The following is a 17140-nucleotide window of genomic DNA, read 5'->3' on the forward strand; positions in this document are numbered from 1 at the left end:
AGTTCAGTGGCAGTTAGGGTCTAGGTCTCTACCTCCTCCCCGTCCCCCTCCCACTCTCACCTTTTTGGAAGAAAAAAAAAATAGTAGGCAGTAATATGTTTTGCCCTTTTGATTCCAATAGTGCTGAAATGTAGGTTTTCGTGTACGAAATTTTTTTTTCTTTTTCTTTTTGGTTATATTTAGTTGTAAAGGAAGTTAAAAGGAAGGAAAGTGAAATTTTCATATTAAAAAAAAAAAAAAATATATATATATATATAATCATTACCCATGTGAATTTAACATTAACTTCAAATCATTTTATTTTTTGTTATAAAATTTCATTTTACTTTGCATCCAAAACCCTTTGCTATATATGTAAAATAAAAATTACATGTAAAATATCTTATTACTAAATATGGTTAAAAAAATTAAGTAGTTTATACAATCATATGGAGTAATGATTATAAACAATTATTTTTAAAGAATAAAAATTTCACTTTCCTTCCCTTTAAATTTTCATTGCAACCAAACGGACCCTTTTTGGTAGAACCTGATGTGTGTTTTGCAACCAAAAAAAACAAAAAACAAAATCATATGTATGATACAACATGGTTATGCATATGTATTGATGTAATTATGATAAAAAAAAAAAAAATGCACTGATGTAAATCTTATTGTCAAGTTTACGTCCCTCTAGTATTAGGGTGTTTCTACCATAGAAAAACAAAAGTGTGAGAGTGTTAATTGATTCAGTTTCTAATATAAAATGTAGAAATTAAAATAAAATCAAGCCAAGAATAAGAACATACTTTCAAAACCAAAATTAAACCCAAAATGACTCGATTTGTTTTGATTTTGGTTTTGTATTCTATTCCTTACTCCGTTTTAATTCGGCTTCATATTTGGTTTAGGTGTTTGAACCAACTTTTTACATATTAGATAACAATATTTATATATATATATATATATATATATTTGTAAGTATCCTAATATAAAAAACTAGATATAGAATCTACCATCCACATGGATTGAAATACTAAAATAATAACAATAATTTTACCCGTTCCTTATTCTGTTTGAAAATAGATAATTTGGTTTGGTTAAAAGGTTTTAGCAATGAAATCGAAACCAAATCAAGAAAAGATTCTAGCTTTTGAAACCTAAACTGAACCGATTTACTTTGATTTGGTTCAATCAATTATAAACAGTCAGTTTCGATTCTAAATTGACACCCTTACTCTAGTAGCAAGCATTAATAAGTACATTACAAAAGAAAATTGATGAGGTAGAGAAAAAAATATATATGGAAAGCTAAAAAAGTAGCCTCATAGGAAACGAGGGGAAAATAGGAATTTATTTAAATAAAAAAAAAAATAACAATGGTAATTAAACTAGAGATGTAAACAAATCGAATATGATCAGATGTGATTGGATCTAGATATTCCCTAATTGGATACGTGTACTTCTAAACAAATAAATATGCAAATCAAATTCAAAATTTTGACTACTCATTTACATCTCAGAGTTGTGTAATCTGAACCTTCTTTTCCATACCGAATATAATTTGTTCGTAATCCATCTTTTAAGTTGTCTCAGCTCTGTTTTTTCGTTCTCTAGAACCTATCTAAACTTCAAGAACCCTCAAAATCATTAATTAATCATATAATCTGAACGGATAATTATTTTCTGGATAATTCAAATTTGGATCCAAATACCATTTGACTCAAGACCCCATAAATGGATAATTCGGATCCGAAAACCATTTGACTGGATACCCCCTAAATGGATATGGTTGCAAACTGAATTCAGACTTCTAGCTTAACGGTTTGATTTTTTGGATTGGCCTATTAACAGCACAAAACTGGTTCAACCTGACCGAACCGACCGATTGAACACCCCCAAAACTAAAGATAAAGACCCAAAATGACTAGGAATGTAAAAACCCATGAATTAACCCTAAATTGTACAAAAATATTGGAAGTCCCTACTCTAATGCACTACTACCTGAAGGAGGAGTTTGGGGTTTGGCTGATTGCAAATACTAGCTTGTCTGATTCAGTACCCAAACAGTCCACAGTATCAAAGTGGCTTGAACGGTTAACCATCCCACTCATTCCCCTCCTTGCTTCTGCATCTTCTTATGTACAGAACCATATCCGCTGGATAAGAGAAGAACTATCATGCAGCAGGTGCTATGGTAAACGTTCGCAATGAGTTGCAGATTGCCCAGTATTTTACTGGAATACGTGCTTCAGCCGTAACCGTAGGAACTATAATAAGTGCATGCACTACTCTGGTGCTCAGTAGCAATATTAATCTTTGTTGGGTTACAAAAATTGTAAGAAAGGTTCTGGGTTCATGAGATCTCTTAAGCCAAAAACCAAGTGTGCATTGTACAAGGAGTGTAGGTGAATTAAAACAATACACATTCAGAACCCCATCACAAACATGCAACATACAGCAACTGGGTAAGATATCATGTTAACTCTTCACAACATCCTTCACTATAAACTTCCATGTCAAGCATATGCTTAAGGTAACCAATAAGTCCCAACTCAAAAGACTGCAGTTTATTTCATATCCATACGCACAAACTTAATTGTGCCACTGACAAGAGTATAACACCCAAAGAGAACCTATAGGACATCGATTTGTTAAGAGACATCCCACCTGAACACCCAGGCTCCTGACTAAAGTAACAATCTCCTCTTAATCTGTTTCCTTTAAAAGCTCAAGAAGTGTTTTTACAATATAGGATCTATATACCCATGTTCACAAGATTCAAAAGAAAGATTGAATAGTTTGGATGTTATGAAAGAGGGAGAAAAAACATCAGAGAAAACCGCCTCTAAGAGCAAGCACAAGATGAAGAACAGAGCCACCCTCGATATTGTAGTCCTTGGCAGTTTTATCATCTGCGAGCTGCTTTCCAGCATAAATGAGCCTGTAATCAAGGGTGATAAAGAAAAAAACCATGTAAGACATGGACCATGACAACATATTAAGCCATGCACATAATAAACCAAAGGATAGGTGGCAATGGAACAGCTTTTACTAGGCCGTGGCAATGGAAATGCCGCAGGAACAGCCCCATGGCAGCTAATCTGGCACCAAAATTTGCAGGTTAGGCCTTGCTGTGTCCTGATAAAGCTTTTTAGAGTCGACTATCCCTTTTCATTCAACGACTGAAAATATAAAGACAAACATGCAACAAATTAAGGCCATACGGTTGGGATGCTTTACCAAACTTGACAGGTCGCTAATCCAAGAGCACCTTGCGGCAAATGTCTGATTGCCCACATCAGCCATCTATGTGGCTCAAACAGACAGGCCACTCGGTTAGGACCTAGCAACAGGGCCATCCTTCTAAACTACCAAAGCATATCCATAGCTTTTACCCAGAGCAACCAGCATTCTCCTCAGTCTTTTCTGATCTTTTGTAATCTCACTTGGTGACTCAAGGAGGTTTTGACACATACAAAGGCAGAAGAGGAAGCAATATTGATGCAGATAACTCACATAAATAGGCTTATTTTATTACAAATAAACCTTGGGTTGAGTTATGTATCTGTTGGGCCTTTGATCCCATGTGTTTTCATTGTAATGGGCCACTTTAATGGGCCTCAAATATGGGTAGAACGTAGTAAAACGGGATATGCTTCATTAGTTTAGTTAGTCTTTTAATTAGTGTCTTTTAAGTTGTTTAGTTAGCTTGGAATACTATCACCTGGGTGTGGGATCTTTCCTTTTTAACTTGTGTTTGCTATTAGCAATATGATTTTATTTCCATAGTCAGATTAGGACTGTTATGGTGATCTCTTTAAATAGATTATAAGAGCCAAGTCTCATAGACGATATAGATGAATAGTCTTGAAGTTTCTTTAATGGCAAGCTGTGTGAATCAGTAAGGGGTGAGAGATCCTTGGAGGATAGTGAGATTATGATCCTTGTTCTTGGTGGGAAACCATAGTTATCTTACTTCTATTATTCTGTTTTTCCCGCTATTAAGTACTTTTATCATGTGTTATTCGTGTGCTTGCCGGAATCCATTTTAACTGAGATTGAGAGCGATTTTCTACTCCTTTTAATTCTGTCCAGATGCTATTTATACTGGGAATTAAATCACAGCAAGAACCCTTCTAAATTGACCTGGTGGATAGCCTGTTTTCGACCCTCTTTTGCCAGAAACAGGATTCCTTATAGTCAGATTCTTCTGTATCCTTCCAAGAGTTAGGCTGATCAGAACCTCTGATTTGGAGATTTCTAAATGTCCTGAATCTGTCCTGTTTTCCATTTCAGACCTGGAGTTCATTTGATTACTTCAAATCTGACCACTAGCTGACCCCATTTAGCTGGGAAAAGGCAGAGGTGTTGTTCAAATCTGACCATTGGCTGCGTCATATTTTGGGATTGAAACTACCAGCCAAGAGGGACACTAGACAAGATTTTTAGTATGATCTGATATTCAGATTTTGAGTAATTAATTCTCCCATTTTCTTGGAATTTTCAGTTGCAGATTTGATTATTCATCAATTAGTTTTAATCTGACCCTTAGATCACTGCTTTTTTTGAAGATCATCTATTCTAACTGTTTGTGAGTGATTGTTAAAGTTTGAACTCCATCAGAAAAGGATGACTACTGTTGACCTCTTGTTTTGGGTGAGTTAGGATTCAGCAGTGTTTAGTCTGAACCTAGGGTTCATCCTATTCTACCAAATACCCTAGGCTCAACATCAATCAACCAGAGCTCTCACCCACAATAAGTCAGAATCCAGGACATTCCCTAAAGGTACACAGAGGTCACCATTAAAATAAACCCAACTAAGATTGCAGTTCACCTCTAACAAGAGTTCAATTCACATCACCATTGTCACAGCTAAACTCAACTACCTAACGTGCAATATTGCATATTAAAGAGTTTATGTCAATATAATTAAAATTCTGTGCATTCAGATGGAAAGTTATCGGCAGGAAAGTTTATCAGCTTCAATGCACGAGAAATTCATAGATAGTGCTGATACATACTGAAAAGCACAAATAACAGAACAAGCACTATGAGGATGACAAATTGCAGCAATTACCAAATTATGTCATTCACCAGCCTCAGAGAGAGGGTGTCTTTAAGACACTGCCAAATAAATTTTTAAAAGAAAAGAAAATGACATTGGCAAAAGAAGAGCAGCAACAAGTGAAAAATCTTTTAGCCTCAGGCAAACCAACCAGACAAACACCTTCAGATCTTCAGAAGGCTTGGCTTGAGAACTCAACACATCTCCCCCCCCCCCCCCAAAAAAAAAACGCCCACGGAGTTAGATTTGACTTTGGGTTGAAATGTCCAACTTCATGCTAGCATGCAACTTTGATTGACAGTGTAAGGTTAGAGGCCTAACTGAGTGCTTCCCTAAGAGGGGACAGGTTGACTCAAATCTGAAGGAACTCAACTTAAAATCTAATACAAGGCCCAAGTTTGAAGGGTATAGTTTAGTTCAGGGTCAGATTACCCTAAAGCAAGTCTTAGAAGGTTATATTTTGGTCTGTTCCAACTTCAATTGTGTAAAGTATTAGGTCGGAATGTATCTTAAAATGTAACAGAGAGGGAGCAAACCTTTGCTGCACTGGAGGAATCCCTTCTTTCTCCTCAACTCTCTCCTTGATCCGTTCAATGGTATCAATCGGCTCAATATCAATCTCAATTTCCTTTCCTGTAAGGGTCTTCACCTTGATCATGGTTCCACCTCTAAGCCTCAAAACCAAGTGAAGGGTTGACTCCTTCTGGATATTGTAATCTGCGAGAGTTCGACCATCTTCCAGTTGTTTCCCGGCAAATATCAATCGCTGCTGATCAGGGGGAATCCCCTCCTTATCCTAAAAAATCATTCATTAACCTTAATTAGTAAGAAGTAGAATTGAAAAGTGTTTTATGGCATGTTCTCAACAACAACTCGTGCCAGCTTAGATCATAACAATCAAAGATTTGCTGCCAACAATACAACAGGGGTGATAGTTGAGCATTATATATAAACATAAGAATTCAAGAATCAATTTCAGGTTTGTAAGTGTGGAAGAGCATACCAAACAGGAGACATATCACCAATAACTAAATGGAGAGGAGAAAGGAAACTCACACAATGATAAGCATGCACCCACCTATACCTATTCTTTTTTCTACTTGCTTTCCTTTCTTTAATATGGGAGTTAGGGATGCATTTTCGTTGTATGGAAATCAAATCAAAGAATCAAATCGTGGAAACTAAAAATGAAAGAAGACAATCATGAAAGGAAAGGTGATCATTTATCTCAGGGAATTCAAGAAGCTAAAATTAAAATAGGAACTCCAACAGAACTACTGAATTTAAATCCAAAGCAAAATTCAGGAAATTAAAATGGACTTCAGCCAAAAGTTAAACTTCTTAATGAAAAGAAAAGAAGCCACCAAAAGCAATTGGAAGAAGAAACTATAAGAAAAATCAGAGGAATTCAGCTGATAATACTAGATTACCATCTTCAAATTCTTTCTGTTACACCTTAAGATTCATCATGATCCAACTTCATTCCCCCCCCCCCTTCAGAACCTTACAGCACTACTCAAATGATGTTGGAAAAGGTGATCCTTTTTTATTTCAGGACAATTTGAATTTCAAACTGTGTGTGTTTTAACAGGTAACCCAAAAGCTGTTCCCATCCCTGTCAGGGGAGATGCCAACCATCTCTCATTCTGACGAACACATTACCTTTTTCACAGTATGGTCAAACCTTAGTCAAGCTTAATATCATCTTATTGGGGTACCATTTTAGTCTTCAATATGTCTGGCCTCAAATTACTCCAGAAAAGGTCAAGCATATTTTTGAGTACGTAGTCCACTAGAAAAAGGATAACTCTGGTCTGAAACATCAGGGCTTATAGTTAATTACACAATGACAAGTGCAGAAGTCGGAATCAAAGACAGATATGAGATGGCAGATTCGAAAACAGGACTGAGGTACTCCAAGGGTATACAGTATATTAATTATGGGAAATTTACAGTGCCACCCTTTAGAGAATGCCACTATTAGAGAGACACCCCCTGTATAATACCAAATTATACTCAGACCCACTGCCGTTAGTCGCTGTTAAGTGAGGAGTTAAAAGGACTGTTGTACCCTATTGATTAAAACACATGTTTTTTCCCAAGTCCCTCATCACCCCTACCTCCACTCACCTTCACTGTAGGAACACCGCATTGACGGCCAGTTCAGAAACATGGACATATTACAAAAAGGAAAAAGGAATTTCTTCACCTTCTCTGCCCCTCCGACTCCGAGCTTTGCTCTTTCCGTATAAACCGCAGATGCCCTTCCAGTACTTGTTCCCTCTCCCTCAGATTTATCAAATTCTGCAGAAAAGAGGGAGGAAGTGAAAGAGGGAGAGGGAAAAAGAGAGAAGGAACACGCAGACTTGAATTCATTTCCTCCCCTTTAAAAGCATTAGAGATGGCAGAAGGAGCAATCAAAGTTTCCGTACGTTACTCTAAGAGAAAGAGTGAAAGAGAGTTTTGGCCTTTTTGAGCTTGAAATTTTCCCATCAATGGAAGATTCGGGATTGGGGACAGGACAACCCCTAACAGTTCACATATTCAATTTGGAATCAATCGAGGTATCTAATCAATAAAGAGGGACAGTACCTATACAGTTTTATTTTGAAACAAATAAAAAATCTAACTATAATAAATTCTCACAGAAGTAATGTGTCTTTATCCCTTCCATATCCCTGGGACCATGAACTTCATGTTCAAGAAAATTTTTTACAGAGGAAGAAAATATAAGAGAAGCCCAGATCAGGAAGAACAGAAAAAGCACAGAGCATGGTGGGTTTTCAGTTTCTTTTTAAAAGAGAAAACCCAGATAAGGAAGAACTGGAGAAGCACAGAACTTGGTGGGTTTTCAGTTTCTTTTCTGTTAGCAATTCATGGCAAGTTTCAGAGACTCTAAGCGGATGATCATGAGAAGCCATGGTCTCCATTGAATTTGAAGAAGCTTCTTCATTCAAACTGAATTTATTTTTTTTAAGGATTGAAAGGTGAAGAGGGGCTACGATTGAGAGGAGAAGAAGAAGGGAAGAAGGGTTAGATGGGTATATTAGGTACTTCACCTTTTGCAAGTGCATTTTGGTATTTAAAGAATATACAATAGCTGACATCAGCATTTAAGGTATATTCCGTAACAGCGACTGACGGCAGGGGTCTGAGTACAATTTGGTATTATACAGGGGCTGTCTCTCTAATAGTGGCATTCTCTAAAGGGTGGTGCTGTAAATTACCCATTAACTATTTAAATATCTTTAAACTAATTTCATTTGATGTACTGCTTGTAAAAAAAAAATCATAATGTCATGTAAAGTTTCCTGAATTGCTATGAGAGGCCAACAATTAATGTCTGCATGTGACTAGGTGCAGAAATGGACAAAGATTGACTCAAGACACAAATATAACACAAAATGGATCAATTCGAGCATGACATTAAGTTACCTCTACTTCACATCAACGTCAAATCAAGGGGAGTTTAAAATGATTTTCATCATACAAGGAACTATATAAGTGATACTAGAAGAGATGAAATTATGTATTTTGTGGCAACATAAGCTTATAGATAGTGGTTAGTGGTTGAAATATTCATCATGAGGGTGGCATCAATAAGAATTACCACTCCCTCAGTTGTTTAGGAATCTGCATCTAAGCGTAGGTGCGACAAAGATTGTAGCTGCTAAAGAACATAAATTAATAATTTACGGAGTATGAAGAATGCAAATCAGTAACTGTTTATTAAAGCTTCCAGGACAATCTCATCTTCATGCATTTTACCCCAATTAAAAATTTGTGAGCATTTCATTATACACCACCATAAAATATACCAAAAACAGTTCAGATGTATCATAAATAAAGTGACAAAAAGAATAAGTTAGATGAGCAAATAAAAGGAAAGAGTCATAATCGATGCCACCAAACGGAGAGGATCCAATGTTACCCAAACAACTATATGTAGTTTTGAATATCATGATCATGGCTTATCTATTCACAAGGAAGTTAAACCAAATGAACTATGGGGTCAGAAATTGGTGGAGTAATAGCAAGATAGTCAAAAATAAGAAGAAAAAAATTAAATAGTATTAGTGAATGAATCAAAAGCTTACTTCAGCATAAATAAAAATCAAGAAAAAGTTGCAGAAAAGAAAATCAATGAACTAAGTCTGCTAACGAAAAAAAAAAAGTATACACTAAGATCCTCTGAAGAGATAAGCACACCCAGATTCGTAAATCATATGCCAAAACAGATCCAAATTAATAAGAACCAAGAAGAATAGTAGATATTTACCACACAAAAAGAAAAAAATAAATTAAGAATAGTAGATAACCCAATAATCGTTCGCAACCAGAAAAAGATAGACGGACCAAAAGAAATAAGTCAAACACAAACTTGCATAAAACATAAGCCAACTAAATCGCAAGTTTAACACAGGAATAACACAAGAAGAAGAAAAGAAACTCAATACTGAACCACAATCAAATACAGAAAGAATACCACAAAGCCCTATGACGGATTCTATAAGCAAAATGGCTTCCCTCACACCCTCCCCCCAGCCCAAGAAAAGGATATTTTACAAATCATGCACATATAAATTCCTTCACAAACCCTAATAGCCTAATCAATAAAAGAAAATCTAACCAATTCCACAAACAATAGAGCAATTACAAGCCAAAACCCCTCTATCTAAACTTAATAATTTGAAGGAGAGAAGATAGAATTGAAACAAAGAATCAAACCTGAATTTTGGCCTTAACATTGTCGATCGTATCACTGCTCTCGACTTCGAGAGTGACAGTCTTCCCAGTTAAAGTTTTCACGAAGATCTGCATGTCGACTTGCTCAAGCTTCAGCGACAGAGAGCAAGAGGGAGAGGTCTAAGTTCCAATTTGTGTCCCTGGACCCCACAAGGGCAATTCTCAAGAAATTCTGTCAAATTATTTGAAAAATAGGTTTGGATTTATCAAAATATATTTTTATCCATGACCATGGAAGATTAGAAGGTGATGACCAAAAATCATAGGATAACATGGATAAATTTGAGTATACCCCTATCTTTTTTTTAATTTAAATTAATTTCATTAAAAGTTGGAAGAGTGCACAATAATGTCTAAAGTATTGGTACATATGTATCGATATTCTTAGGATATGTACAAGTACAAAATGGGATTACTATTAAAAAAATATATACCAGATGGATGTTTGATTAAAAGGAAAAGGTGGCATACCCAAATCTTTGTCTTTCTCTCCTCCCACCATGAAAAAATTCCCTCTATCCCTCTCATCTCAGCCCTCCCATTGGTTGAGCCGCTAGCTCCAGGAAAGCTGACGGCATACCTAACATTCTCCATTGATTGAATTAGATTCTGAAATTTGACACGCGGTTAATTTAGAACATGCCTTGTGATATTTGGAAATTTCAAGCCATTGTGACAATACTAATTCACCTTTTTTTGGGTAAAAGATTTATCAAAATATCCATCGAATCTTTCGACCAAACTACCTAAAATAAGGGGGTTATCTTGTTGTAACTGACTTGGTTACAAAAAAGCCTTGTGGTGTAAGTGATCCTACTTGTGCCCAAGTGCAACTCATGCAAGCTCCTCATTATCAATCTTGGCTGCATGAAATTTCAATGTTACAATTTATATCCAATTTATATCCATTTCACTAAAGAATTTAAAGGTAAAGAAGTTGTTTGAATAAAAATAAATAAAAAAAATAAAAAAATCGTTTATAAATGATTTTGGTTTTAATATATGAAACCATTTATTAAATGATTTGATTTTGATTTTACCTAAAAAATCTTGCATTGAATCGAATCAAACCATCTACACAAACACTGAACCGATTAACACACCTTAATTTTACCTCTCATAGGTTTGGCTTTGCTGCTTCTGATTTGAACTCCAACTCTGTTTTTTCCTCCTCCCTGAAGCAGTTAGTGCATTTCATGGCCAGGGATGGGGTGGGGTTATAGTCCCACATTAATTAAATGGTTTGTGAATGTTGGGTATATGACTTTTAGAATTTGCCTCTCCAACCCAAAAATTAGGTTTTTGAGTTGGACATCATAAAGTGGTATCAAAGCAGATTGTCCATGCATCGGCAATGTGAACCCTATGGCCCAACAATTGTGAAACTAAAAACCCCATCACAGTCCGGTCATTGAGTACATTCACTGTATCAACTCCTCCCAGTTTTGGACCATGGCCCCCACATAGCCAGGGCACGGTCTAGGATTCCCATGAAAACAACTTTGGACTCCTATTAATCACCCCAAATTTCAAATTTTTCATGTGGAAACTCTTGTCAGATCCTTGAAGGTTGAGAACATAATCGGTCTCTCTATTCATAGCTTCATGGACTTTGTGGGAAAAATTATCCATTGTTGCAGCCATATTGATGTCTTCCTTTTTCATTTGTCTTGAAGTCATAGATGTAACCTCTCTAATGACAAACCCAGCCCTTCAGGCCCATTAACAACATCCAAAGATGGTTAACAATCTAAGCCTCCTTGTACAAGTCATTGTTCTCCCACACACACAATCAATCAAACAAACAAACATTTAAATAAGGTGCAAGTTTGGGCTGGCGAGCTTGAGCACACCCTGAGCCTAAAGGTCAATGGTTGGGCTTTTCAGTCCTTGAGCTGGCCAAGGTTGAGACTTTCAGCCCAGGATAGGGTCAGTCTGGGCCTGGGCTGGACCCAACCCGATCGAGCCCTACATTTATAGTATGCAATCGTAAATAATAATATCATTTATATTGAAAAAAGGGTGGGGGGGTGGTGGGGTGGGGTGTTAGCGGTTACCCCGCCCTTCATGGTCCCCAAATGACAAATCTAGAGAACGCTAAGGTCAATCAAGGCCAATTAGGCCTAATCAGTTCAATCAGGGTTGGGTTGGTTTGAACCCAGTAGGGCTGAACCTGAGCTGCAATATCCCAACACGACCTTGAGTTGGGCTGAGCTTAGGTTTAACTACGAGGAGTTGCTTCAGTCAGGTTTCAATAAAATTGGATTTGATTAAGCTGAAGCTGACCCAATAAGGGAAGGCTCAGTTTCAGTCAGTTTTGGCTTAGGTTTATTCTTTATTTTTGTTTTATGAGATGTTTATCGGTTTGATATCGAGCTAGGTCCAATTTGATTTACCATGTATTTACAAAAATAATGGGAAATCTGATCTATTGTTGGGATAGAGTTATACTAGCACCTCTATGCCTATGTCTTTCATTTTCATATGAAATGACCTCATTGTCCTTTAATATACGATACTATTTGCGACATCTCATTGGTGCGCTCATCTATGCCACTTGCTCAGAGAATCCTCTCCTATAACTAATTATGAAACAAACATGATTTCTTTTTTTTTTTTTGTTCGGCATATGTATTGATTTCGATCGTTCTTGTGCGATTTGATTTCAACAGCTTTCATATTATGCCAAACCAAACCAGGCTTGATTGGAAATCAGTTAGGTTCAATTTAGGTTTTTTCGATCTACTAGACCGTTTTGATTTTGTTTTTGACAACCTAATAGTCATGTAGTTTATTAGAGATTCATTATACACTCTACATAAATACTGGAATGCATCATTATCTTTATTCTACTAGCCAATGCTTTCGCACATTTGGAGGTTTGGTATGGCACCTAACACTGGAATTGGTCATGGAAAGTGACTATATATATATATATATATATATATATTTTTTTTTGGAATAAGTAATCAAACCAAAGGATTTAGGTCCCTGATTGTTGTGTTCACTTCTTTTGCTTGCTTAGAGAATCTTCACCCTTTTAATTTGGGTTATCACTTCAAAAAAATCATAATTATATTCAAAATGAAACCAAAGGGGGGTGCTGATTGGATCTAGTGCAGGAGTAAAAGTAAGAGCTACACACTCCAAACAGGGAACACTTCCCCATTTTAGATAGAGATAGTTTCAAGCTATTTGACCAATTTTTAGAATACTTTTCTCCTCTCGTTGTCCATTGTAATCTTGGGTTAAACTCAAATGTGTCGCTAAAGAATAATCAATTTTTTATTGGTCCATTATAGAGTATATAGCATTTAAAAGTACATTTGTATCATAGCTTAAACTATTGAATGTTGGATATCAAGCAGTCTAAAATCATATGCAGTGTGTGGATATGCACTAAGGAGGCGCCAAGACCAATTTTAAATAAGAAAACAAGTCAATTTTTTTTTTTTAAATTATGTGTTAACATCATCATATTTAAATAAATTATTTTCTTTTTATACACTTTTTTTTTTTTAAATCTTATTACGTTTTGTTTAGGGATTTCTTATCAACATCCTTTAAGGTTAAATAATTTAATCTCACTTTTTTTTCCTTTCATTATAACACTTTTTTTTTTAACGACGGAAAATTTGTCATTTCACACGTAAATTCGAAAAATATATAAGACAATGAGTAATTTTAATAACGATATAATGATATGTCTCTTTTAAATAATTCCCAACTTAAAATACTTTTGAGAATAGAAAGTGCAATCAAAAGGAGTCAAGTTTTAAATAAACCTATAGATATTAGCATATAAACTACCTTTCTATAATGTTTTTCACTTCAAATTTTGACATCAATGCTGTTTTACAACTTACAACTCATGGTAGATTCATACTAAAGGAATTACTATTTAGCTTCAAGACAGATCACACAACTCTTGCAATTCCTATCTTGTTTTCACTTCAAATTTATAGGATATCAACACCATTACATTGCATTATTATGGATTGCCATATCACCCTGAAAAATAAAGTGAAAGTCTTTATATATAAATTAGATGGTTATCAAGTTTACACATGGTATGTCATTGTCATTTCCTATCTATCCCACAATCAAAGTGAGTTTCAATTAGTTCCGAAATATAAACTACTTCATTTGACTATATTTCCCTCTCCACCCCACTCCTTAGTGAGAATTTTTTTTTCCCCAATTCTTCTCAAGTTTTTTTAGTTTGTGTAGAGCAGTAATGGTGTGTCGAATGAGGAATGAGGTACATGTTAGTAGAACATATATCATGAGTTAATGTCATATTATCCAAATAAAATATTTTCTTTTTATACACATGCATTTGCTTTTAATTATGTTTAGTTTAGCATATGTACTGCATTTTTTTAATTCTTATGTGATTATCCCTTTTTTTTTTTTCTTTTTTTAACTTGAACTAATGGGGGAGGGGGCGGGGAGAAAGTATAGTTGTCCAGTAGGGGGGAAAAAATCAATATTTCCAAAATAATCTTGAAATGTTAACTTCATGTGACATAATGCTAAAGGGCGAAGATTATCACGTGGAAAGCAAATGACATGAGAAACATAAGAACAATTAAGTAAAATCATACCTAGACTAAAATGAAAATTTTTAATCATTACATAACATAAATGTGTAAATGATTTCAAAATAAAACCAAAATATTCCATTCTATTTTGAAGATAAAGAATGAAGGTAGTAATTCTACTATACATTTCCAACCAAATTCTTAGATTTAAGAAGAAAAATAAGGTTCCATTTGAAAAGTATGATTACCATGTTTACTAAGAATTTTTTTTTACGATAGCTACATAATCGTAATTATAATAATTTCATTTTAAAACCATCCAGATATAACTTAAGGGTTTTTCTTTCATAAACCCTTTGTGTTATACACTATTATAATTTTTCATATAAATTTTAAAAATTTTGATCACAATATCTAATGATAACTTAAAATAATTGTGTAATCATGATTACAAAAATTTCTATTTTTATTTTAAAACCGACCATATGAAATCTAAGGGTCTTTCTTTTGTAAATTTTTGTGTTACATGCTACTTTCAATTTTTTATGTAAAATATTAAAAAAAAAAAATTTTAAATTGTAAATCTAACCAAATGAATCTAAGGACTTTCTTTTCCTACCCCCTTTGTGTTACTCACCAAGTTGAATGCAAAGCAATAGTGCAATTTTACCCAGAGTGGAGTTGTTGAATTATTTGATGAATCAGTCAATGCATGTTTCCCGCAGATTAAGCAATTGGTGGGATTTGAGGTCATGAAGGTGACACTGAAGACTTGGTCAAATAAATCTGGTGGTCATGTGGTCACTGGTCATCCCTTGGAAGTTTGAATCAATTATTGTTACAAAGAAAATTATCTTTATTTATTTATTTTAATATTTGGTGCTTCTTTGACTTCTTTATTTAACCCTAAAAGCTTAACCTTAAAGCTTTCAATCTTTTTCTCACGGTCGCTCACAGGTCACAATTCACAGCATCAAAATCTATGATGCTAATGCGACTGGTTCTAACATGTGGGACCCACAATGGTAATCCTCATCAACGGCACGTGATGTTTGACTTTTTTTTATTGATTTCCTCTTTCTCCCAAAGTTGCTTGCCTTGATTAAGGGAGGAAATCTCTTTGCCAAAAAAAAAAAGATTAAGGGGGGAAATCATTATTCGTAGGGTTCCTTATTGATATTGATATTATTAATTTTTTTTTTTTAAATAAAAAAAAATAACCCTAGGTAGCGTACGTTGGCACCTTATTGAGCCTCTTTCTCTCTTTTCTTCCTTTATAAAATGACAAGCAAAATGTTTTTGAGCTTGTGGGGGGTATGCACACACATTTTTCATATATTTTTCTCTCATCTCTGTTCTTGATTGACTAACCAACTCCAACTCTCATCATTGGCAGGCTTCCCACTCTGCTAGTTTAGAGATCACTCTCTTTTAAATAAATTATGGTAAAGGATGGGCACGCTAGTGTGATGCCGAGAACAATATTTGCTTCTCTCCTCCCTTTTGAAAAAAGTCCTCATTGCCTCTCCCATCCAAGCCCCCATTTGTGCGTCACTAGCTCCGAAAAAACTATCTGTGTTCCCAACCTTTAGATAATAAAATAATACAGTAATCTTGTGATAGTTACTCTCTATGATCAACCTTTTTTATTTTTTAATAATGAATTTATCCTTGACGGCAACTTAGTTGGCATATGAAAGAATTATATATATATTTAGGGAAAAGCCTCTCTAAATATGAGGTGTTGGCCTAGAGACACTAGCTTTTTTTATAGATTTTTTTTCTTTTAAAAATGCTCATGAATTTAGGGTGGGCAAACAACTCACCTTCAGAGTTCAGACAACTTTTCCCATACGTATATTGGTAACAAGAAAGTTTTTTATTTTTTTATTTTTTTTATTTTTTTATTTTTTTATTTTTTTATTTTTTTTATTTTTAATGAAAGAAAGTAAGCTGATGCATTGATAACTATGAGCAAGGTGGACTTTTCATGCGCCTTGTGTTTGATGCTGTATCACGCTATATAGTTAATTTATAATTATAAAAAGAAAAAAATTTCTTTTAAGTTTTAGATTTAATTTTCTTTTACAATCAAACAGAGCCCTAGATCAAATAGGTCAAAAACTTAAAGAGAATATAGGTGATGGCGATTCTAGAGTTGACATGTCTATCTATTCACTTCTTCGATAGGTTTTGGTCAATCTCATTAAGGCTTTGCCAAGACCATACTAATTTGAGGACCAAAATGTGCTTGTCCAGACTTTACCAAACTCGGTCGGACTCAATATATTCAAATTTGGAATTAGTTTTGAGCCCAATATTTAAAACATGCATTGAAAATACATATCATAGAACATTCATGATAAAACAGTGATTTGCGTCGTCAAAGACTTAACTAGTAGCTTAATCAATCGGCCTAGGAGGGACACGAGCAGTGTTGCTCTAGTGGTTGGTGCTTCGTGCTTCGTGCTTCCCTTGTCAAAGGTTGGCCTTGGGTTGTGGTCTCGAGTTTGAGTTCCCTCTCTAAGCATCTGACATTCCACATCCCACATTTGCAGTATGTAACATGGTTCTAAGTATTGATATTTATTAATCTGTCCTAATGAAATGAAGAAAGACATCCTTGTAGATGTTTTCTTGTGCGTTCTTATTGATCCTCACACAGAAATCACCCCCCCCCCAAAAAAAAAACATTCCATAATTAATCAAATTAAAAGAGTCACCGACTCTAATCATCATTCATGTACAATTCATATTAAATTTGACCAACTACAATTAGATGATAAGGGAGAAAAAACAATA

At 34.9% G+C, this 17140-nt stretch overlaps 1 protein-coding gene and 1 non-coding gene across 2 annotated transcripts; both read right to left on the minus strand.

Moving 5' to 3' along the window:
• Window positions 1-2523: 2523 nt before the first annotated feature.
• On the minus strand, window positions 2524-9936 carry LOC122092663 (ubiquitin-NEDD8-like protein RUB1). The gene is made up of 3 exons (XM_042662893.1): window positions 9777-9936; window positions 5585-5844; window positions 2524-2923 (listed from the first exon to the last, which is right to left on the minus strand). The coding sequence occupies exons 1-3, from the start codon at window positions 9867-9869 to the stop codon at window positions 2812-2814; spliced, it is 465 nt and encodes a 154-aa protein (XP_042518827.1). The 5' UTR covers window positions 9870-9936; the 3' UTR covers window positions 2524-2811.
• On the minus strand, window positions 6579-6705 carry LOC122094596. The gene has a single exon (XR_006144910.1). It is a non-coding gene; the product is annotated as a U6atac minor spliceosomal RNA (small nuclear RNA).
• Window positions 9937-17140: the final 7204 nt, after the last annotated feature.

This window comes from Macadamia integrifolia, chromosome 11 (assembly GCF_013358625.1).
Source record: "Macadamia integrifolia cultivar HAES 741 chromosome 11, SCU_Mint_v3, whole genome shotgun sequence".
Taxonomy (NCBI): Eukaryota; Viridiplantae; Streptophyta; class Magnoliopsida; order Proteales; family Proteaceae; genus Macadamia; species Macadamia integrifolia.

Excerpts from the sequence above, each read along its gene's own strand:
- LOC122092663 (XM_042662893.1), bottom strand. The coding sequence starts at position 9,869 with ATGCAGATCTTCGTGAAAACTTTAACTGGGAAGACTGTCACTCTCGAA. Across the intron at positions 5,845-9,776 it reads ATGTTAAGGCCAAAATTCAG|GATAAGGAGGGGATTCCCCC; the intron begins GTTTGATTCTTT and ends ATGATTTTTTAG. Across the intron at positions 2,924-5,584 it reads ATTCCTCCAGTGCAGCAAAG|GCTCATTTATGCTGGAAAGC; the intron begins GTTTGCTCCCTC and ends CCTTGATTACAG.